The 23,218-nt window shown below is 42.9% G+C and overlaps 1 protein-coding gene across 1 annotated transcript in view; it reads left to right on the top strand.

Annotated features, from left to right (window-relative positions):
* The window catches only part of LOC135054657 (gastrula zinc finger protein XlCGF26.1-like), a 113,371-nt gene extending 91,853 nt beyond the window's left edge, over nucleotides 1-21,518 (top strand). The window contains exons 4-5 of the mRNA XM_063957898.1: nucleotides 11,469-11,673; nucleotides 13,071-21,518. Coding sequence (XP_063813968.1) covers nucleotides 11,469-11,673; nucleotides 13,071-14,569 — 1,704 coding nt within the window. The 3' untranslated portion in view covers nucleotides 14,570-21,518. The remainder of the gene's footprint in view (nucleotides 1-11,468; nucleotides 11,674-13,070) is intronic.
* The last annotated feature ends 1,700 nt before the right edge of the window (nucleotides 21,519-23,218 follow it).

Here is a 23,218-nt window from a genome sequence, read left to right as displayed (position 1 = left end):
CAGTAACCGCGTGTTACTGACTCCACCCACTGCGCAGTGGGCGGGTACTATGCTGCCACCACCAGACTTCTTCCTGTGGCGTCTGTGATATCGTTGCTGTCTAGGTAGCCTGTGGATCCCTTCAAGTATCATGTCACCTCTGGATATCAGGTCATAATGTATTGCTGAGAGAACTCAATAAGACACACAGCCGTATGTCTCATAAGTAATCTGTTTACTGTGTTGTCTTCAGAGCATATATAAGGCACATTGTACATATTAGTCATGGTGGTCAGCTCACATTACTGTCCCCGAAGGTGGGGGCACACTCAATATAACATATGTTCTTTCCATCTTTGGTAATCAGCAAATGTGCAGTGTACAGTTCATTTTACAGCATTGGTTACATCATACACTTTCTATAGATGTTTCTCCCTACCAGCAGAGTATATTCTTAACTCTGTACTTATATTGCTGTCTCCAGCTGTCCTTTACTTCATATAGATAAATATAGTACAGATAAGTTTGCTGACTGTCTCTAAGCTCAATACAGTTCATTAAATCTGCTTCATATAGTGAGGCTTATAACATATTCAGCCCTTACTTGGAACTCACTTCTTTATTTAACACAAAAACCTCCTATATGTGTATTTATCCATTTGATTATTATAACACAATATAGTAATAAAACATTAAGCTAACATTTCCCTCCTTTTTATAATAAATCAAAGATTACAGGTTTATCTAGCACATTCCTAACAAGTCTATGCAATAACAGTCTACTCTAATGATACTGATGGTTACCTATCTCCCTACAGGTAGGAAGCTACACCCTATTTGTCACAAAATTGGTGTCTTTGTCTTGGCTTTGGTTGGTAGACCTTTGATTCATATCCATTAGGGCAGACTGTTGTTGGACCTGCTTCGCTAGACGCTTCTGTATTGACCTATATTTGGAGGTGTCCAAAGCATCCTTTACTCGTTTCTGGCAAACTGAAAAACAACAAAGCAGCATCTTAAAACACAAATATAATAAAATTGCAATTCCAACTGCTTTTAACAAATACATTAGGATTCCTACAATCCATCCTTTAATTCCACTGAACCATGAAACTGGATTCAGCCATGACAGCCAACCCCATTCACCCTCTAGAGTGTCAGGGATGTTATGTTTGTTGCCATAAGTCAGCTTTGCATCTTCTATCTCTTGTACATGTTTTTCCACTATTTCTTGAGCATTATCTGTTTCATTGGTAATAAATGTACAACACAACTTTCCTGTCTGTGTATACAAGGTCATGCAATAACCTCCTGTCTGAGCTGTTAAATAATCCAACAAAAGCCTGTGTTGTAACTGTTCTTTCTTTATTTCTTGAATTTCTTTACCTACATATCTGAAGGTACTATCATAAATTTCTGTAATGTCATCTAAGAATCCTGCAGGAGATTCAACTCTGTAATATGCATTTGACCCAAAGAGGTCCAGAAATCCCATTCTCTCATGCCAGGGTGCATAGATTAGCTTCTTTGCATTTCTCCCTGCTTGCTTTACCTCTCCTACCTCTGTGCATAGGACTATACTTGTTCACTTGCCCTTTTTGGTTTTTAATCATTTCTTTCAGCTCCTCATGATCTATTGCTCTTGCTAATGGTACTATGCATCCTAAGGTGCAATTCCCATAATCACCATAGTTGAGCCACTTATAGGCATATTTTCCACATAGAAAATACAGATCTCTTGGAAGCTAAGGGGCTATATAGTCCCACATACTTTTTATGTTCTCTAGTCCTACTCTGGTATCTCCATGTACCATTAACTGAGCAGGGGTGCTTCCCGTCTCATTCATCCAGTTAGGGAAATCTGGTCCTGGCCATACTCCAATATTTATCATTGATCTCCCTTCAAGTGGTATCCCTCTATAGGTTGTAAGGGTTATGGGGTATGGAGCTTCTCCTGGCTTTGTCTCCCCCTTTACACCACCTACTCTGAATGGGGCTATAGTACAAGGGTAAAATGTTCCTAAGTAGACATTTGATGGATACTGTTGAACCTGTCTGTGGTCAACTGCACTTTCCCTTTCCCTTTTTTCAAATTCAATGCAAAAGAATACCTCTGGGGTAACTAGATGTGCCAGCAACTTAGGTGGTTTCTGGTTAAAATATCTATCTGATCTTGCCTTAAATAATACTTCATCAGTGTAGTCTTCTTGAAATTCCTCCCATTCCTCAAATGTGATGGGAAGTAATGTCCACTCTCCCCGTCCTGCTGAGGTGGGACCATGAGAGCAGACCCAACAATTTGTTGTGTCAAGGGCATTCCCTACTAACTGATGCAACTGTAGCAACATGTTTTGGTCTGATCCACTAGGGGCCTTACACCATTCTGTACATGACTCTTCTGGTGGATGTCCACAGTGCTCACAAATACATTTTGGGGTGAGTGACAGATTTCTGCATTCATGGATAGGGTTTTTTACTTCCCTTTCCTGGCGTGTGACGTTCACTTCACTGCCTCCTCCTTTCTCCAAAATGTCATGTAACTCTCTTTTGTGTTGCCCTATTTCATCACTTATGTTTTTCTTGTATGTGTGGTTTTGACCTGTCAGTTTCTTGTTACACATACAATCTTTTTCCCCAACTACAACGTATATGGCAAGAATAGTGCCTACTGTTACCAGTGGGACACCAATATTATTCCCCAAAGTGCTTTATCTGGCCTGGGGCCTAGTAATTTGTACATTTTTTTTGTTTCTTCTTATCCAAACTTAACTTTCAAAAGTTTGCAGTGTGATGCATGCACCCAAGCCTCTCTGTCCTTCAATTTCACAGATGTTGGTGTAGTTAGTAACACCTGGAATGGGCCATCATATCTGGGCTCCAGAGATTTCCTCACGTGTCTCTTCAGGTACACCCAATCTCCTGGCTGGAGATGATGTGGATTCTGATCTGCAGTAGAATCTGGAAGGGAATCATGTGCTACAACATGAAGATGGGTTAGTCTCTCAGTTAGACTTTTCACATAAGCAGTTAAATCACCATGTTTATGCTGCAATTCCTGTGGATAATAACATCCTATCTTAGGTATACTACCAAACAAGATTTCATATGGTGAATAACCTGACTTTTTGTTAGGTGCAGTTCTAAGACTAAATAGTGCCAAAGGCAAACAGTCAACCCATCCCTTCCCTGTGTCTTGCATAGCCTTCATGAGCTTTGCCTTGATGCTATAGTTCGTTCTCTCCACTAATCCACTTGCCTGTGGACGGTAGGCCGTGTGGAAGGCCTGTTGTATGCCCATGTCCTCCATGATATGAGTCATGACTGCTCCTGTGAAGTGACTTCCTCTATCTGATTCAATCACTTCTGGTACTCCGTACCTGCATACTATTTCAGTCAATATTTTCTTTGCTGTATTCTTTGCTGTGGCTTTAGCTACTGGGAAGGCCTCTACCCATTTGGAGAAGGTATCGACACAAACCAGTACAAACTGGAACGGGCCTTGAGTTGGCATCTGAATATAGTCTATCTGTAGTCTCTGAAATGGCATATTGGCTTTTGGAATGGCTCCTGCTGGAGTCTTGGTTCTACTTCCTGGATTTGAAATTCCACATATCCAACATGCTTGTGTGTGCTTTTCTGCTGCACCTTGGAATCCTGGGGCTATCCATTTTTGGTTGACTTGTCTCGTCATTTGATCTTTTCCTGCATGGGTAATTCCATGGCTTACTTGGCACATAGCTGAATATAGCACTCTTGGCAAACATGTCTTATCTTCTGTTTTCCAGAGTCCTGTATCTTGGTCTTCTTTTGCCATGTGGCTTTTTCTAAGGGACCTGCTTGATTCTGGAAAATGATGAGTTGCTGTAGATCAGCCATGTGTGCTGGGTTCTGAGTTTCATCTTCAGCTAGCATTATTTGTACTTCTGATTTGTCAGAGCTTTTGGCTGCTCTCTTTGCTTCGGCATCCGCCAAGTTATTTCCTCTTGTTTCTTTAGTTTGGTTCTTGGTGTGTGCTTGGATTTTTATGATGGCTACTTTGGTTGGCTTGTCCAGAGCTTCAAATAGTTTCTTTAGCAGATCTGCATGCTGTATCTGTTTTCCTGTAACTGTCTTGAAGTCTCTGCTTTTCCAAATCTGGCCATAATCTTGCGTAATTCCCCAAGCATATCTGGAGTCTGTGTATATATTAGCTGTTGTGTTTTCTGCATACTCCAGAGCTTTAGTGAGAGCTATTAGCTCTGCAGCTTGTGCTGATAGCTGTGCTGGTAAACTTCCTGATTCAATGATATCAGTCTCTGTTGTAACAGCATACCCTGTATATGGGGTTCCATTATCATAGTATCTTGATCCATCCACATAGAGGTTGTGCTGGGCATCAGGAAGGGCTGTGTCTGTGACATGAGGTAACAGTTGAGTCTCTTGTTCCATCAGAGCCATGCAGTCATGGGAAAAATTTGTATTGTGTATATTTTTATCACTTTCTGCATTCCCATAGTTCATGTGGTCCTCATCATCCTGGTTATTCTGGGTACCATTGCTAGAGATATTATATGTCTCTCTTCTCCCTCCTTTTGAATCTAGGGATTCACACTCTGCTGCTTCTTCCTGCAATAGGGCTGGTAGTAGAGTTGCTGGGTTGAGGGTGGTACATCTCTTAATGGTGACATTTGTGGCACTTAGTAGAGCTACTTCATACTTGGTGAGTCTTGCAGCTGATAAGTGCTTGGTTCTGGCTTGCTGTAGTATTTCAGTCACCGCATGTGGTACCTGAATGATCAGTTCATGATTAAGCACAATGTCTATGCATTTCTGTTTGAGAACTGCTGTTGCTGCAACTGCTCTGATACAGGTGGGTGCTCCTTGGATAATGTTGTCCAGTTTGCTTGAAAGATAAGCCACCGGGCATTGCTTGCTTCCATGCGTCTGTGTAATGACTCCAAGTGCATGACCTCTTTCCTCATGGCAATAAAGAGTAAATGGCTTGGTGTAGTCTGGCAGACCCAAAGCCGGTGGAGTTGCTATGGCAGCCTTAAGGTTCTGAACTGCTTCAACTTGTTCTGTGGTGTAGATTGGAGCATCTTTCTTTGTGCTGTCATACAAAACTGGCATGTAGATAGAAGCATGTGGTATCCATTCTCTGCAGTACCCAACAAGACCTAGGAATGATCTGGTCTGTTTAATAGTCTTTGGTACTTTGGTTTGTAGAATAAGCCGTTTCCTTTCTTCTGTAAGGTGTCTGGCTCCTTGTGAGATACAGTGACCAAGGAAGATGACCTTCTTCTGGCATAGTTGAAGCTTTGCTTTGGAAGCTCTGCAGTTTTGTTCTTCCAAAAATTTCAACAGTGATACAGTCTCTTGTTTACATTGGTCTTCTGTGCTTGTGGATAGCAGTAGATCATCTACATACTGTATGAGCTGGGTGTTTTCTGGAAACACTGGTCTCCAAGCTTGTAAGATGAGTGACATTGCTTCGGTGTAGTCTGATGGACTGGTTGCTCCTCCTTGTGGAAGTCTGGTCCAACAGTACTGTCTTCCATCATGGGTGAAGGCTAGCATTGCCTGTGATTCTTCAGTGATCGGTACGGAAAAATATGCGTTGGCCAAATCAATTACCGTAAACCAGGCCCCTGAAGGTGGGATCTGGTTCAGCAAGGTATGAGGATTTGGCACAATAGGAGAATTGATCACCAGTCTCTTGTTGACTTCTCTTAGATCATGAACAAGTCTATATTGTACTTCTTGTGCTTCATTTTGACCTTGACCTTGACCACCTTTCTTTTTTACAGGAAACAATGGAGTATTCCATGGGGATCTACACTGGACAATGATCCCATTTTCTTGAAAGGCTTGGATTTGCTTTGTAATAGCTTCAGTTTGTACTGGGGTGAGAGGATACTGCCTGATTGAGACAGGTATGGTTCCAGGCTTGAGCTGTAGGTGGACAGGTTGAACTCGTAGTAGTCCAGTATCCATCTTTCCTTTTGACCATAGTCTGTCTGGAACTTGAGAAGTAACCCATTCTGGGAGGGTTAGTTCTGAGCTGGACTTGGCAGTTTCTTGCAGTAGCTAAACTTCAATTGCTGCTTCAATGTTAGGCTTCATGATAGCTGGAATATTGCTGGTGTACTTGATTCCTTGTGGAGTATACTGAATAGTAGCTTGCATGACGTTAAGGATATCAGCTCCCAACAAATTCACTGGGCATGTAGGTGAAGTCAGAAATTCAATGGGTACAGGTGTAAGTTCGTCATTTATAAGGAGAGAAGTTGGCTTACTTCTTTGAAGAGGGAGGGGCTGTCCTCCCAGTCCTGTCCCATTAACATAGTGATTGGTTAAAAGTTCTTTTGGGACATCAGTTTTCTTAAGTACAGTGACTGCTGTTCCAGTGTCCAAAAGGCATTCCAGGGTGTTTCTTGTAGGTAGAGTAAGCATAACAGTAACTTTAATGGGGTCAGTGTAGGTGTTGCTTGAGCAGGTGGATCCCGGAGCAGGAATCTGTCATTCCCGTTCTACCGTGAAAGCTGGAACACCATCCTTAGACTTCAGCCACGCAAGGTATTTTCTGCATTCCTTCTTTTGATGACCTGTAACCTTGCACCAAAAACATTTAACAGTCATGTCTTCACCTTGTACATCCCTTGTAGTGTAGGGTCTGGAGTTATTAACACCTCTACCTTGGTTTTGGACCTTATGTGTCTTGGTGTTAGACTGGGCAGCCTGTACCACATGTATAGTAACAGCTGGTGCTTTGGATGTTTTTTTATTCTGTTTTCCCTGTTCATGATCCTCAATTCCTTCTAGGACTTCTACTAATGAGGTAATGTTCATCAAATTTGCTTCTGGTCTGACAGCATACAACTGCTGCCTGTATTCATGTCTAAGTCCATTAAGGAATCTAGTCTTGAACAGTCTGGCATTATTAGGCTCTGCAATGGGAAAACCTTCATTTTCTTGTTTGATAGACAGTCTGTCATAATATTCCCTTATGCTGAGGTTTTCTGTATCAGATCAGGCTCAGCTGGTGCAGTGTCTCTGATTTGCTTACATCTGACTTGTACTCTATACAACAGTTGTGAGCCTGAAGCCATAGTATAGCGGTTGGCTTCAAGGGGAGCATTCTCAATTTTCCCTCTATCACCATCTGCCTCCTGAGCAGCTATGGCAAGAAGCATATTATATTCACCTATTCCTATAGAAGCTCTAAGAATCTGTTCTAAATCAACCCAACACGGTCTATACACAAGATACACTTGTTTAATCTTTTTTTCAAACTCTGCTGGGCTTTTTCTGATATTTGGTAACTCATTTACAATTCGCATAATGTCTGAGGGGAACCATGGTATGTACTGTTCCTGTTCCACATATTCTGCAATGTAACCATTATCACTAGGTAACAAATTAGTTGTATGTCTGGGATTAGCATGACTACTAACTCTAACAGGCATTACATTGTAATTTTTACGAGATATTCCTCTTGGATCTCTGTTAGGACTACTAGCAAAGTTCCACAACCTCCTAAATATCCCATGAGTTTTTGGTTTAACATTTCCCCCGTCATTAACATTTTGTGATTCACATGGTCCTGAATTTGGCTCTACCCAGTTACCACAAAAGAAACATTTTTCACTTCCCTCCGGAACACATCTCCCACAATAAAGACACTTTCTTTCAGGGTAGTGGATAACATCCCTAAGAACCAGTGTACCTTCTGGATTTTTTTTTTTCATAACTTAAAGTATTTACATAACGTTTTTCAGGTGTCATTTGTTCTGCATATGTTGCTGAAGGAGTTAAAACTCCTGCTTTATTATGTGTCCTTGATTCTGCATGCATTGATATCAGTGAGGGATATAAGCTCCCTGTAACAGCTGGTGACTTTAGCTCTGTGTGCATTGATACTGCTGAGGGGGCTGACCCCCCTTCCACATTCCCATCATTATAAATAGCATTACATGTTATTGGAACATAGGGTGGTGGTATTACATTAGACATACAATCATCCTGCCTAATTCTTCTCTCATCTTCCAGTTCTTGTGAGACAATAAGCCATATATTTACAGTGTCCAAATAACCTTTCTTTTGTAACCAGTGACCATCTGTGGCCTGGAACCTTTTCCAAGCCTGAGTATCTAATATTCCTTCCTTTGGAAAATTAGCTCTTTTAAGGATAGCGTTAATACGCTTAATTCGTCTCCTTCCCTCTCGCTGTGCTACAATGTCTATAGGTAAGCGCTTTTTCATTCTACTCCCTTTCCCTCCCATTGGGGTAATTAAGCCCTCTGGGTGTGGCCGAATCCACCTGCGGTGAAGAGGGATATGTCCTTGAACGAGAAGTATCTGTATATCACTGGCTATAAGTTTTGTTTGGACACAAACCTTTCTTAGCCTATTTTTGTTTCTACTGAAAATTAACTTAACTTGTCTGGCTTTAACCTACCACATCTATAATGCATGTAATTTAAAACACCATATTCACCATTTACTAATGTCTGAGAACTTGCTGTGCACACTGCCAGTCTGCTACAATGATCATATGATCATCATAGTCAATCATTTAACTATAAAGAATTCATTTCTATGCACTGACAATAATTGAGCATTCAAATGATATCCCACTATTCTAGCAAATTCTGTTAAAACGCCTTTCCTATTTTGATTTGCTATCTATGTTGCAAAAAACACTGGGTAAATACTGCAAAATAATTAACCTTGGTACGCCTTTGTACCGCACACAATTGCAAACTTGGTACGCCTTTGTACACAATTTCAATTGTTCTGTGGGCGCATGCGCTAATAAGACATAAACAAAGATTCAGTCATTCAGCCACTTTAGACTTTGTACAACATGTAACAATGTTTTTATCAATGGTGTAGGCAAGGCAAGGTTTGTGTCTCATATGACCACCCAGGTGCTTCCATTGACAGGTGACAGGACAAGCCTACAGTTGCGCGTGCCAAGGGCTGTCTTTGATGACCTTATGGACCAACCTCCTTTATACACTTTACACCGTTTCTTGTTATCTTAAAACAGACACTTTACATGACACAGACAAGACAGTAAGCTGTTCATTATGGCATCAACTGTTGGTCAGCATACCACAAATTCTAGCTAGCATTCAGGTCCCGTAAATGGCTGACCCAACTCTCATACAAACATATGACAACAACTGCAATATGCCTTATGCCTTATCTTTATACTGTAGCTGCAACAAGCAATGCACCTTAGCTTAAGCAATATACCTGTATATGCCTTAGATTACAACAAGCAATAAACTTTAGCTGCGCAAGCAATACACCTGTATCTGCCTTAGATTACAACAAGCAATACTTTAGCTGCGCAATACAACATAATTTAAGTAATCTAGGCTGTGTGACAAGATACTTGGGTTTCTTTATAATGACCGTTCAAGGAAAAACATAAATGCCTATTGTCTCTATAATGTACTAAAAATTACACTCAGGGAGTCTGATTTTGAGTAAAATATGACTGTATTAGAATCGTTTTACTCACCCAATATGAAATCAGAGTCCGTGAGAACAATTTTGCTTCCAACACAGAAACTTCTCATTAGATGCTTTTCCTTGTGTTAGTCATCCCGTCAAGAGCCCTCATTTAATGATATCGTTGCTGTCTAGGTAGCCTGTGGATCCCTTCAAGTATCATGTCACCTCTGGATATCAGGTCATAATGTATTGCTGAGAGAACTCAATAAGACACACAGCCGTATGTCTCATAAGTAATCTGTTTACTGTGTTGTCTTCAGAGCATATATAAGGCACATTGTACATATTAGTCATGGTGGTCAGCTCACATTACTGTCCCCGAAGGTGGGGGCACACTCAATATAACATATGTTCTTTCCATCTTTGGTAATCAGCAAATGTGCAGTGTACAGTTCATTTTACAGCATTGGTTACATCATACACTTTCTATAGATGTTTCTCCCTACCAACAGAGTATATTCTTAACTCTGTACTTATATTGCTGTCTCCAGCTGTCCTTTACTTCATATAGATAAATATAGTACAGATACGTTTGCTGACTGTCTCTAAGCTCAATACAGTTCATTAAATCTGTTTCATATAGTGAGGCTTATAACATATTCAGCCCTTACTTGGAACTCACTTCTTTATTTAACACAAAAACCTCCTATATGTGTATTTATCCATTTGATTATTATAACACAATATAGTAATAAAACATTAAGCTAACATCTGGAACCACGGTTCTGCTGTGTATGCGTCGACACGCTGTCTTACCACACCTGTGTGGTGTTGACTGATCCCCAGTAATCGCTTGCCCAAGCACGGAATGGTAGCTGGCAGAAGGCGGAGCTTAGAGATGCTGGGTGCACCCAAAACAGCCAAATAACGGGGCTATGTTTGACATAACCCTGCAGGTCAGAGGATGAAGCGGTCGTCTTTAGGCAAAAGATGTTTATTCGCTCAAATAGTTTTAAAAAGAACTGTTCTCTAATTTTAGGGGCAACAGCAATACAGCTGATCACTGCAGACAGAAGATTCTATATACCCCATAAAGCTCGCAGGACCATTTTTATACAGTAAAACCACACTGAATCTCATGGGGTAGTCCCACCTGAGTCTTTTCCATCCAATCAGGATATCTTACAAAATATAAATAAATTACATTTTAAAAGGATATAACTGCATAAAGCAATTTCCTCCTTCCTGTCACACAGACAAAGTTTGATGTCGTTTAAACTGCTTCCTTTACCACCTGGTAATTTACAATTCTCCTTTGATCACACAGATTCTTTAGTTTCTACAGTAGTGTCTGTATTTGTAACATATGGTACAGGAAAACAACTTATACAAAGTATAGAAATTGTTTCCCCCTGCCATTCACGTATCTGGAGTGAATATTCAGGAAATCATTGAAAACAAACTGATTTCTCCAATAGCATAGACACACCAAAAGAACACCTAGGGGTCATTTCACAGGAAGTGATGTAACCAAAGCATTGGTCATTTCACTCTTACACCTTCTCACAGGAACTGCAGAACCCAAGCACATTACCTGCGGTGCCCTGACCAACACATCAAAAGATCTGATCACACTAGGAGGTTACTGAGCATATGACTTCCTATGTGAGAGTGTACCATGACTTATCCTATAGTTACTTAGAGCATCTTGGATACAAATACATTCTAAAACGTGCAGTTTATAACTCTCCAACTACGCACAGCGCAGTGATATAACATAGACACATTTTTAAACACTCCGCTCCCGGCGCTGTTAGTACATTTGAATGGAGTGCCTAGCGCCCATTGTCTGTAAAATGGGGCCGTACATGGAGGAATAACCCCTTCAGTGCCGCTGACGCCATTGTCCCTGTGGCTGACGGGGTCTCCGACCACACTCTCCCTATATGATCTGTAGAGAAGCTGTGTGTCTTATACAGTGATATTCTGTTGTCCAGTCTTAAAGTAATCAGACATTACTAAAGTGTTATTTTGTTGTTATTCAGGGTGAGCACCTTTCTGATATGAAGGCCGAAGATATAGAGGGAGAAGAAGAGACGTATGTGACTGATATGAAGGCAGAAGATATAGAGGGAGAAGAGACGTATGTGACTGTTATGAAGGCAGAAGATATAGAGGGAGAAAAAGAGACGTATGTGTGGAGAGATCAGAAGTGTAAGGAAGAGGAAATCCCTACAGGTATCAGCACAGGTAATAATCCTTATTACAGAAAAGAGTCGCATATCCTTGCTGCATCACTACAGAAGTCTCTTCCCCTACAACCTCCTCTGTCAGTACAGACTAATGAGGAAAATGTATCTGCTCAATGTGGGAGTCGGGTAACAACAGCCCCTATTATATTCCTGCTCTCTCCCTCACATCATGTAATTGTCTTACCAGCCCAGAGATCTGGCCAGTCTCCTCCCCACACTCTCTGGTGTATCTCATACATCAGGAGCCATCATCCCCTATTGTACTCCTGCTCTCCCCCTCACATCATGTCACTGTGTGTTACCAGCCCAGAGATCTGACCAGTCTCCTCCCCACATTCTCTGGTGTATCTCATACATCAGGAGCCATCAGCACCTATTATAGTCCAGCTCTCCCCCTCACATCATGTCACTGTGTGTTACCAGCCCAGAGATCTGACCAGTCTCCTCCCCACACTCTCTGGTGTATCTCATACATCAGGAGCCATCAGCCCCTATTATACTCCTGCTCTCTCCCTCACATTATGTCACTGTGTGTAACCTGCCCAGAGACCTGATCAGTCTCCTCCCCACACTCTCTGGTGTATCTCATACAACAGTAATTAGGTCGTCACTATAATGATTGACTTTTTGGCTTAATTTACTAGCATAAGTCTGGTGGGACTATTCTACCTGGGGATGACCAGATTACCATATAGAGGCTGCTGTTGCAACATACGTATCCACCTGGAGCACTTTGTGTAGTGTGAAAGCAGATGTTGGTAGTTCAGCCCACAAGTGTCTGGTATGTATGTGTGGGGGCAGTCTGGATAGATATTGTGGTTTAGCAATGTCACTAGCTGAAGAGACTTTCCTGTTCTGTAATGCTGGCCTGTGTACATTACATAACAGAGTCTGCATTATGTGGGGGAGAGATAATCATTGTTGATGTGCCATTTGCATGTCCCTGTGGCTGGGGCTATGACAGATGTGATTTTGGGAGCAGAAGACAATATGTAATCTGTTCTCCAAGAGTCTTACTTGATGTTGGTACACTTATAATTGTAATGATGTGGTCATAGTTTATAAGCTGAAATTTACCAACTAAACATTCATAATAGTGACACGGTGATGTAGTGGTGAGCAGTGTTGTCTCGCAGCATTAGTGATGAGTTCAGTTCCCAACCAATGTTTTATCTGTGTGGAGTTTGTATGTGTTTCCTGCAGCTCTGCAAAAATCATACTGGTAGGTTAATTGGCTTCTGACATATATGAACCCTAGTGTGTCATGTGGAATGTAGATTGTTAGCTCCACTGGGGCAGCGAATAATGTGATTTTCTAGTTATTCTCTGTAGATCGGAGTAATATGTGTGCACTGTATATAGAACTGTGCATTATACTAGTTATATTATTTCCAGCAGATGGAGGCACAAGCAGGAATTCCTTGGAGGGAGATCTCATCTTGTCTGCAGATAGTAAAATAGAAGATAACACCACACAGGATTCTCCAGGAGACATCCCCATTACTCTAACTATACATCCAGTACCTCACAGTGCTGATACTTCATCTGATCCCTCTAATCGCGATGACTATTCATCCAATACCTCAGATTTTGTTACACATCATGCAGCTCATACATGTGATAAAATATTTCCATGCTCTGAGTGTGGGAAAAGTTTTGCACGCAAATCAAAACTTGTTATACATCAGAGAAGTCATACAGGTGAGCGACCATTTCCATGTTCTGAGTGTAGGAAATGTTTTCTGTGTAAATCAGATCTTGTGAGACATTACAGAAATCACACAGGTGAGAAACCATTTCCATGCTCTGAGTGTGGGAAAAGTTTTGCACTCAAGGGACAGCTTGTTAAACATCAGAAAATTCACACAGGTGAGAAACCATTTCCATGCTCTGAGTGTGGGAAATGTTTTCTGTATAAATCAGAACTTGTTATACATCAGAGATGTCACACAGGCGAGAAACCGTTTCCATGCTCTGAGTGTGGGAATAGTTTTGCATTCAAAGCACATCTTGTTAGACATCAGAAAATTCACACAGGTGAGAAACCATATCCATGCTCTGAGTGTGGGAAATGTTTTATGTATAAATCAGAACTTTTTTTACATCAGAGATGTCACACAGGTGAGAAATCATTTCCATGCTCTGAGTGTGGGAAATGTTTTCTGTGTAAATCAGAACTTGTTAGACATCACAGAACTCACACAGGTGAGAAACCATTTCCATGCTCTGAGTGTGGGAAAAGTTTTGCATTCAAATCACAGCTTGTTAGACATCAGAGAAGTCACACAGGTGAGAATACATTTCCATGCTCGGAGTGTGGGAAATGTTTTCTGTGTAAATCAGAACTTGTTAGACATCACAGAACTCACACAGGTGAGAAACCATTTCCATGCTCTGAGTGTGGGAAAAGTTTTGCATTCAAATCACATCTTGTTGTACATCAGAAAAGTCACACAGGTCAGAAACCGTTTCCATGCTCTGAGTGTGGGAAAAGTTTTGCATTCAAAGCACATCTTGTTAGACATCATAGATGTCACACAGGTGAGAAACCATTTCCATGCTCTGAGTGTGGGAAAAGTTTTGCATTCAAATCACATCTTGTTATACATCAGAGAAGTCACACAGGTGAGAAACCATTTCCATGCTCTGAGTGTGGGAAAAGTTTTGCAAGCAAATCACAGCTTGTTAGACATCATAGATGTCACACAGGTGAGAAACCATTTCCATGCTCTGAGTGTGGGAAATGTTTTCTGTATAAATCAGAATTTGTTATACATCAGAGATGTCACACAGGCGAGAAATCATTTCCATGCTCTGAGTGTGGGAAAAGTTATTCAGGCAAATCACAGCTTGTTAAACATCAGATATCACACAGAAGTAAAGCATTACTATGAGCTGATACATAACAGGGTTGAAGCAACACTCCAGTGACACTTTAAGTTACCCATCTACATATAATTGGAAGGTGTGTCATTAATATAAGACTGGAAAAGATCAGTCAGATAAAACTTACTAATTCTATATACTCGCGTATTTCTCATACGTCCTAGAGCAGTGATTTTCAACCTTTCTCGACTCGAGGCACGCCGAACAAGACTTCAAAATTCCCAAGGCACACTATCGGTTACCCACGAGGGAAAAAAACAAAAACATTGGCCCCCACAGATATAAAATAAGCACATTGGTCCCCACAGTAATTAAACACATTGGCCCTAACAGTTATGAAGCACATTTCCCCCACAGGTATAAATCAAACACACTGGCCCCTACAGTAATTGCACACACACTGCCCCCCCCATCCCCTTGTAATGGCACTCACAGCCCTCACAGAAATGGCACACACTGCTTACCCCTGTAATAGTAATAACAGCCCCCACAGAAATGGCACACACTGCTTACCCCTGTAATAGTAATAACAGCCCCCACAGTAATGGTACACACACACACTGCCCTCCCCCTCCCCCCATGTAATAGTACTCACAGCCCCCTCTTTAATGTCAGCCTGAAGTACTGCATATCCGAGCTGGAGTAGTATGAGCTGAGCAGGGCAGTCCGTAGCACACATCAGCACCAAGCGCGGGCGGAAATGCGCACGTCACCATAGGTCACGGACCGGGCAGCAGGAGAGCTGACTGTGCTGCCGTGCATGACTGCTGGAGGACCCAGGTATCTCTGGTGTGCGGCGGAGGAGCACTGTCGGCGGGCGGCGGAGCACTGTGCAGGGCAATTCTGGTGTCCGGTGACCGGCAGGCTGCGGCACACCTGACAACTGCTGGCGGCACACTAGTGTGCCGCGGCACAGGGGTTGAAAAACGCTGTCCTAGAGGATGCTGGGGTCCACTTCATGACCATGGGGTATAGATGGTTCCGCAGGAGCCATGGGCACTTTAAGAATTATCAAATGGTGTGAACTGGCTCCTCCCTGTATGCCCCTCCTCCAGACCTCATTTTTAGAAATGTGCCCCGACAGACACTGGATGCACACCAGGGAAGCTCTACGGAGTTTCTCTGAAAAGACTTGTTAGGTTTTTTATTTTCAGGGATTACTGCTGGCAACAGTCTCCCTGCTTCGTGGGACTGAGGGGGCAGAAGTATGAATCAACTTCCTAAAGAGTTTCATGGCTCTGCTTCTGGTGACAGGACACCATTAGCGCCTGAAGAGTACTGAACGCTAGCCGTGTCTAGATGCTCACTCCCACAGCACGCCATCACCCCCCTCACAGAGCCAGAAGACAGGTGAGTGTAAGAAGATAGATCTTCAATCAACATAACACACAGGGTGCTGGGCGCACGGGGGGGTGGGCACCCTGGGCAGCAAAATACCTTACAAACTGGATAAAAGTGGGCATAAGATGCCCAGGCACAGCCCTACCCCTGCCAGTATAAATATTATATGAACATTTTTGAGGTGAAATTGCACCATTGCGGGGGCGGAGCTTCCTCTTCAGTCAGCCAGCACACTGCTCAGCGCCATTTTCACTCAGGCTGCAGAGACAACGCTGGTCCTCCTCCACTTCTGACTACAAGTATCAGGGTGCAAAATGGAGGGGGGGGCACAGCGATTTTGGTACTTTACAGGTGTATTTACATTGTAAAACAGCACGGCATGTCAGTGTGCATTTTGTGTTCACAGACATTATATACTGGCGCTGGGGATGTAAACTGGCTGCTCCTAAACTGTGTCCGTCTGGCAGATTTTAATGTGGGTCTGTCCCCTACAAGTCCCAGAGTGTCTGTGTGTGTGTGTAATACTCGAGTGTGACATGTCTGAGGCAGGGAGTTCTTCCCCGGAGGAAACCATTTTAGGGACACACAGTTGTAATGTGGTGGCGCTGCCGGCACACCAAGAGCCTGCATGGGTGAAAGAAATACGTGATAGTATGCATCATTTCAATAGGAGGTTAGATATGTCTGAATCTCATGCAGAATGCTGGAGAAAGTCTGTGGAAGATGTGATTTTTCAGGGTTCTGTTCTTCCACCCGCAGGCGACTCCTCTGGGTCACATAAGAGACCGTTTGCAAATATTGTAAATACTGATACCGACACGGACACTGATTCCTGTGTCGACGATAGTGACTCCAGGGAAATAGATCATAAATTGGTGAAAAATATACAATATATGATTGTGGCTATAAGAGAAGTTCTGGAGGTTACAGAAACCACTCCTGTACCTAAGGAGAAGGCCTATTTCTATAAAGAAAAGAAATCTAAGGTTACTTTCCCTCCTTCCCACGAGCGAAATACTCTCTTTGAAGGGGTGTGGGTGAATCCAGAAAATAAATTTCGTATTCCAAAGAGGATTCAGATGGCTTATCCTTTCCCTGCTGATGACAGGAAAAAGTGGGACTGTGTTAGACAGTGCACTGTCCAGGTTGACAAATAAAGTGATTCTCCCTGCACCTGGGACGGCTTCACTAAAGGAGCTGGCAGACCGCAAAATGGAGACTACATTAAAATCCATTTATGTTGCCAATGGTACGCTGCTCAGGCCCACAATTGCTTGAGTCGCGCGATTGAAAAATGATCAGAAAGCTTGTCATCAGATATTGACTCGATTGATAAAGATGAGATACTCAAGTTAGGGAATATCAAAGACGCTGACACATACATGCTAGAAGCCATGAAAGATATTGGACTCTTGGGTTCAACAGCCGCTACCATGGCAGTATCGGCTAGGCGGGCGTTGTGGATTCGCCAGTGGAACGCGGATGCAGATTCCAAAAATAATATGGAGGCTCTCCCGTATAAAGGTGAGGCCTTATTTGGTGATGGACTGGATGCGTTAGTCTCGGCGGCTACCGCAGGTAAGTCGACCTTTTTGCCTTCTGCTCCAGCAGCGGCAAAAAAGCCATCACTCTCACATGCAGTCCTTTCGGCCCAATAAATACAAAAAGGCCAAAGGTTCCCTCATCTTTGCAGGTAGGGGAAGGGGAAAAGGAAAGAAGTCCACAGCGGCTTCAGGATCCCAGGAGCAGAAGTCAACACCTACTTCTGCCAAATCTACAGCATGACGCTGGGGCTCCCTTGTGGGAGGCCGCTCGGGTCGGGGCACATCTAAAACTGTTCAGTCAAGGTTGGATTCAATCTGGCCTGGATCCCTGGGTTTTACAAATAGTGTCCCAGGGGTACAAGCTGGAGTTTAAAGACGTTCCCCCATGCCGATTTTTCAAATCGACCTTGCCAGTTTCTCTACCGGAAAAAGAAGCAGTAACAGCGGCAATTCAAAAATGATGTCAGGATCAGACAAACCCCTCACAACAAGGGGAGGGGTTTTATTCAAGCATCTTTTTAGTTCCGAAGCCGGACGGCTCGGTCAGACCGATCCTAAACCTAAAAAATCTGAATCTACTTGAAACGGTTCAAGTTCAAAATGGAATCACTGAGGGCAGTGAGTTCCAGTCTGGAGGAGGGGGACTACATGGTGTCAGTAGACATAAAGGATGCTTACCTGCATGTTCCCATTTATCCGCCCCACCAGGCTTATCTGAGGTTCGCGGTTCAGGATTGCCATTACCAATTCCAGACGTTGCCTTTCGTTCTCTCCACGGTGCCGAGGGTATTCACCAAGGTGATGGCTGAGATGATGGTCCTCCTTCGTCAAAAAGGAGTCAGTATTATTTGTTATTTGGACGATCTCCTGATAAAGGCGAGATCCAGGGAGCAGTTGCTACAGAACATCACAGACTCCCTGTCTATACTCCAACAACACGGTTGGATCATAAATTTTCCAAAGTCACAGTTGGAACCAACGAAAAGATTGTCTTTCCTCGGAATGATTCTGGACACAGAGGTTCAGAGAGTTTTTCTTCTGGTGGAAAAGGCTCTGGAAATCCAGAAAATTGTGAAACCTATATTAAAGCCAACAAGTGTGTCGATCCATCAGTGCATTCGATTGTTCGGAAAGATGGTGGCGGCCTATGAGGCCATACAGTTTGGCAGGTTCCATGCCAGAGTATTCCAGTGGGACCTGTTGGACAAGTGGTCGGGTTCCCACCTACACATGCACCGGAAGATGGTCCTGTCGTCAAAAGCCAGGATTTCGCTCCTGTGGTGGCTACACAGTTCTCACTTACTAGAGGGATGCAGGTTCGGGATTCAGGACTGGTTCCTGGTAACCATGGATGCAAGTCTCCGAGGCTGTGGAGCTGTCACTTAGGGGGAAAGCATCCAAGGAAAATGGTCAAGTCAGGAAACCTGCCTTCATATAAACGTGCTGGAATTGAGAGCCATTTACAACGGCCTTCAACAAGCGGTACATCTTCTGCAAGATCACCCGTGCAGATCCAGTCGGACAATGTAACAGCAGTCGCGCACATAAACAGGCAGGGCGGAACGAAAAGCAAAGCGTCAATGGCAAAGGCGAAAAAAATCCTCCGCTTGGCAGAAAAACAACTACGAGCTCTGTCGGCAATATTAATTCCGGGAGTAGACAACTGAGAAGCAGACTTCCTCAGCAGACACGATCTCCATCCAGGAGAGTGGGGCCTCCACCAAGAAGTTTTCACAGAGGTGACAAGTCTTTGGGGAGTTCCTCAAGTAGACATGATGGCATCTTGCCTCAACAAGAAGCTTCAGAGATATTGTTCCAGGTCGAGAGACCCTCAAGCAATAGCAGTTAATGCGCTGGTGGCCCAGTGGGTGTTCAGGTCGGTATATGTCTTCCCTACACTTCCGCTGATCCTAAAAGTTCTCAAAATAATAAGAACAAGAGTTTGTGCAGTCTTCATTGCCCCAGCCTGGCCAAGGAGGGCTTGGTACCTAGATCTTCAGGGGTTGCTCATAGAAGACCCTCGGCCTCTTCCTCCTCGAGAGGACCTGCTACAGCAGTGGCCGTGCATATGTATCAATACTTACCTCGGCTACGTTTGACAGCATGGCTGTTGAGCGCCGGATCCTAGCTTGAAAGGGTATTCCCAAGGAAGTCATTCCCACTCTTATTCAGGCCAGGAAAGGAGTAACGTCTAAATATTACCACCGTATTTGGAGAAAATGTGTCTTGGTGTGAATCCAAGAAATCTCCTGCCGAAGAGTTTCATTTGGGACGTTTTCTCCATTTTCTACAGGCTGGTGTAGATGTGGGCCTTCGTTTGGGGTTGATCAAGGTCCAGATTTCGGCCTTGTCAGCTTTTTTTTTAAAGACAATTGACCTCTCTTCCAGAAATTCAGACCTTCGTGAAAGGGGTTCTGCACATCCAGCCTCCATTTGTGCCTCCAGTGGACCTTAATGTGGTGTTGCAGTTCCTTCAATCGGATTGGTTTGAACCTCTACAAGAGATAGAGTTGAAGTTTCTCACTTGGAAAGTGGTGATGCTTTTGGCTTTGGCATCCGCAAGGCGGGTGTCTGAATTGGGGCCTTTGTCTCACAAGAGCCCTTACCTGATCTTCCATGAAGATAGGGCAGAGGTTCGAACTCGTCAACATTTTCTTCCTAAGGTGGTTTCATCTTTCCACATAAACCAACCTATTGTGATGCCAGTGGTTACTGACACGTTCTCTGACTCAGTCTCTAGATGTCGTTAAGGTTTTGAAGATTTATGTCGCTAGAACAGCTAGGATACGGAAAACAGAGGCTCTGTTTGTCCTGTATGCTCCCAACAAAATTGGGTGTCCTGCTTCCAAGCAGACTATTGCAGCTGGATCAGAGGAACGATTCAGCATGCTCATTCTACGGCTGGATTGCCGTTGCCTACGTCGGTGAAGGCCCATTCTACTAGGAAGAGGGGCTCATCCTGGGCGTCTCGGCATTACAACTTTGCCGAGCAGCTACTTGGTCAGGGTCAAACACATTTGCAAAGTTCTACAAGTTTGACACCTTGGCCGATGGGGACCTCAAGTTCAGTCAATCGGTGCTGTAGGGTCATCCGCACTCTCCCGCCCCTAATGGAGCTTTGTTATAAACCCCATGGTCATGAAGTGGACCCCAGCATCCTCTAGGACGTATGAGAAAATAGGATTTTGATACCTACCGGTAAATCCTTTTCTCCTAGTCCATAGAGGATGCTGGGCGCCCGTTCCAGTGCGTACTTTACCTGCAGTTTGGTTTATTAGAGTTACACATGTTGTGTTATATTAGTTTCAGCATGTTGCTGTACTTGGTTCATGCCTGTTGGCGTGTGTTATTTTGAATGCCATGTTGTGCAGCATGGTTGAGGTGTGAGCTGGTATGTATCTCACCATTAGTATTAAAGTAAATCCTTTCCTCGAAATGTCCTTCTCCCTGGGCACAGTACCTATAACTGAGGTCTGGAGGAGGGGCATAGAGGGAGGAGCCAGTTCACACCCTTTGAAAAGTCTTAAGAGTGCCCATGGCTCCTGCAGAACCGTCTATACCCCATGGTCATGAAGTGGACACCAGCATCCTCTGAACTAGGAGAAAAGGATTTACCGGTAGGTATCAAAATCCTATTTTTGCAGTTATACAGGTATACCTATCGTATAATATACCTTACATGGAAAATGAGCATATTCCATAAACACATTATTTCAATTATAAGATACAGTACATGTTCTTTTAACAGACTTTGTACAAATACTTCTTATTTCTGGGAAGCAGGTCCAATGTGTGTAATAGAATTGGAATTAGCCAAAAATAAGGCTAACCAGCTTCTAGCTTGTTACCAAGGACAGTAGGTGCTAATATGAACATAGAGCTTAGAGAGATTCTTCAAGAATGTATGAGATCAGTGGGTGTGGTAAAAGGATTGGGTGTAACCAAGTATTATAAAATAAGTGCACCATCAAATTTCAAGTTATCTTCCTGTAACCTTGAGAGAAACCAATGCTGTCTCTCAGTCTGTACAAAGGCGTGGTCTTTGGAATAAATAATTCTTTATTAAACTGAATCCAATTCATTCTGTTACTTCATACAACATGAAAATAAACTATTCAACAGACATAGAGAAGCTAGCGCGAGGACATGGAGTTGCAGGTAAACGGGAAACTTTAGGAGGAAGGTTACTAAACACATAGTGTCTGGACTGTAGGTATAAGAAAAATAGGGAATGTGGGACATTGTACTTTGTACACCTTTGTTGCTAGGAATAAATAGTGCCCCAAGATTTCCTGAAATGCTGGAATACCTTTATCTTTCCATGTCTGATAGTGAGCTATTGTGAGAGAGTAAGAGGTCAGGGTTGCCTGAAAATGGAACATATCTGGAACAATGCAGATCTGTATGTAAACATGTATTAATAGTCACCCAAGTCTTATAAGTGTCTGTAAATAAAATATGTGACAGTATACCTCTAGGATGTTATGTACGGGGCAGATGCAGAAGGGCGGCAGGAGAGAATGGTGAAAATAGCTCTTCCTCTAATGGTAAACTAGTGAAACGAGACAATCGTGAACATTGGGAAATATAAGAAAATGCTTATTTAGAAAACGTCTGAATATCTGGGAGATGAAGGCCTCCTCTAGACTTTGGTTGAATCATCTTGAGTTTGGAAATTCTAGGTTTTTTTGCCTTTCCATATACATTTAGAAAAGGCTTTTGTCCACCGAAGGTCATTAATTTTGAAAGCTAGATCACCAAAAATCTGTGCTCAAAGGGTTAATGTTTTCTTAACCAGAACTCCACATTACTAGTGCCTAATAGAAGCAGCTCCCAGCTGACATAGCCAGTCACAGATAGCTTTAACAAGAGAATGAGTGATGCAAGTTACTCTGGTAGAGAGCGCTTATACATTTATTAGAACTTAGTAGAATTTGTCCATTCAGGACACACAATTAGTTAAAATGACTATAAAAGTAGCAATGATGTATCAAAATGTTAATACAACTCTCCTCCACAGCAATGGATATAAACAGTGACAGATAGCTTTACCTATCACAGGCAGTAAGAACGCAGTGTTCAGTTAGTGAATGGTCAGCCAGCGGTATGCTGCTACCTCGCGCTCACATTAGTTATTCTCACCAGCTGTATCTATAGCCGTCCTGGATATAAAGTCTCCTATGCTCCATTGAGCTGCTCGGGTGTAGTGGAGTGTAGCAAGTGCTTTGTGATATGCAGCGGGAGGGAGGCTGCGGCTCACGTACTCCTGTCTGTCTCCATGCTGTATGGTGGCAATTGGCAAAAGGAGCGCAGTAGGTGTGGGAGGGTGCTGCCCGTACTTAACGCGTTTCGCCACTGTCCGTTCTGGCAGCTTGTTCAGAAGGAACGGTAATAGTGTGCACTCCATGTAGTCACCTTTTTAAAGGCATCAGTGTCCAATCCAATGTCTCAGTTCATTATTAAGGTGATGCTCACACCTGGAGAATGTATTCAAAAGCAACTGCCCCATGTGAAGTTTGATAAAGTATATCTTATCATTATAGAAATAGTATTATAAACATGGCCTCATTGAGAAATTGCTAGTTTAATAAGCAACATATATAAAAAGCATACATATATATATATATATATATATATATATATATATATCTTCATTGTTGATTCATATACATATATTCAAAATGTAATCTTTAACATTCAGTTCCAGCAACAAGAGTCCTCTATGTGCTAAATAGCCTAGTGGGTTAAAGCGCTGGTATACCGACCATAGAG

The sequence above is a fragment of the Pseudophryne corroboree genome, chromosome 3 (genome assembly GCF_028390025.1).
Source record: "Pseudophryne corroboree isolate aPseCor3 chromosome 3, aPseCor3.hap2, whole genome shotgun sequence".
Classification (NCBI taxonomy): domain Eukaryota; kingdom Metazoa; phylum Chordata; class Amphibia; order Anura; family Myobatrachidae; genus Pseudophryne; species Pseudophryne corroboree.
The sequence above is the reverse complement of the archived record's forward strand: the minus strand, read 5'-3'. Positions and strand labels throughout refer to the sequence as shown.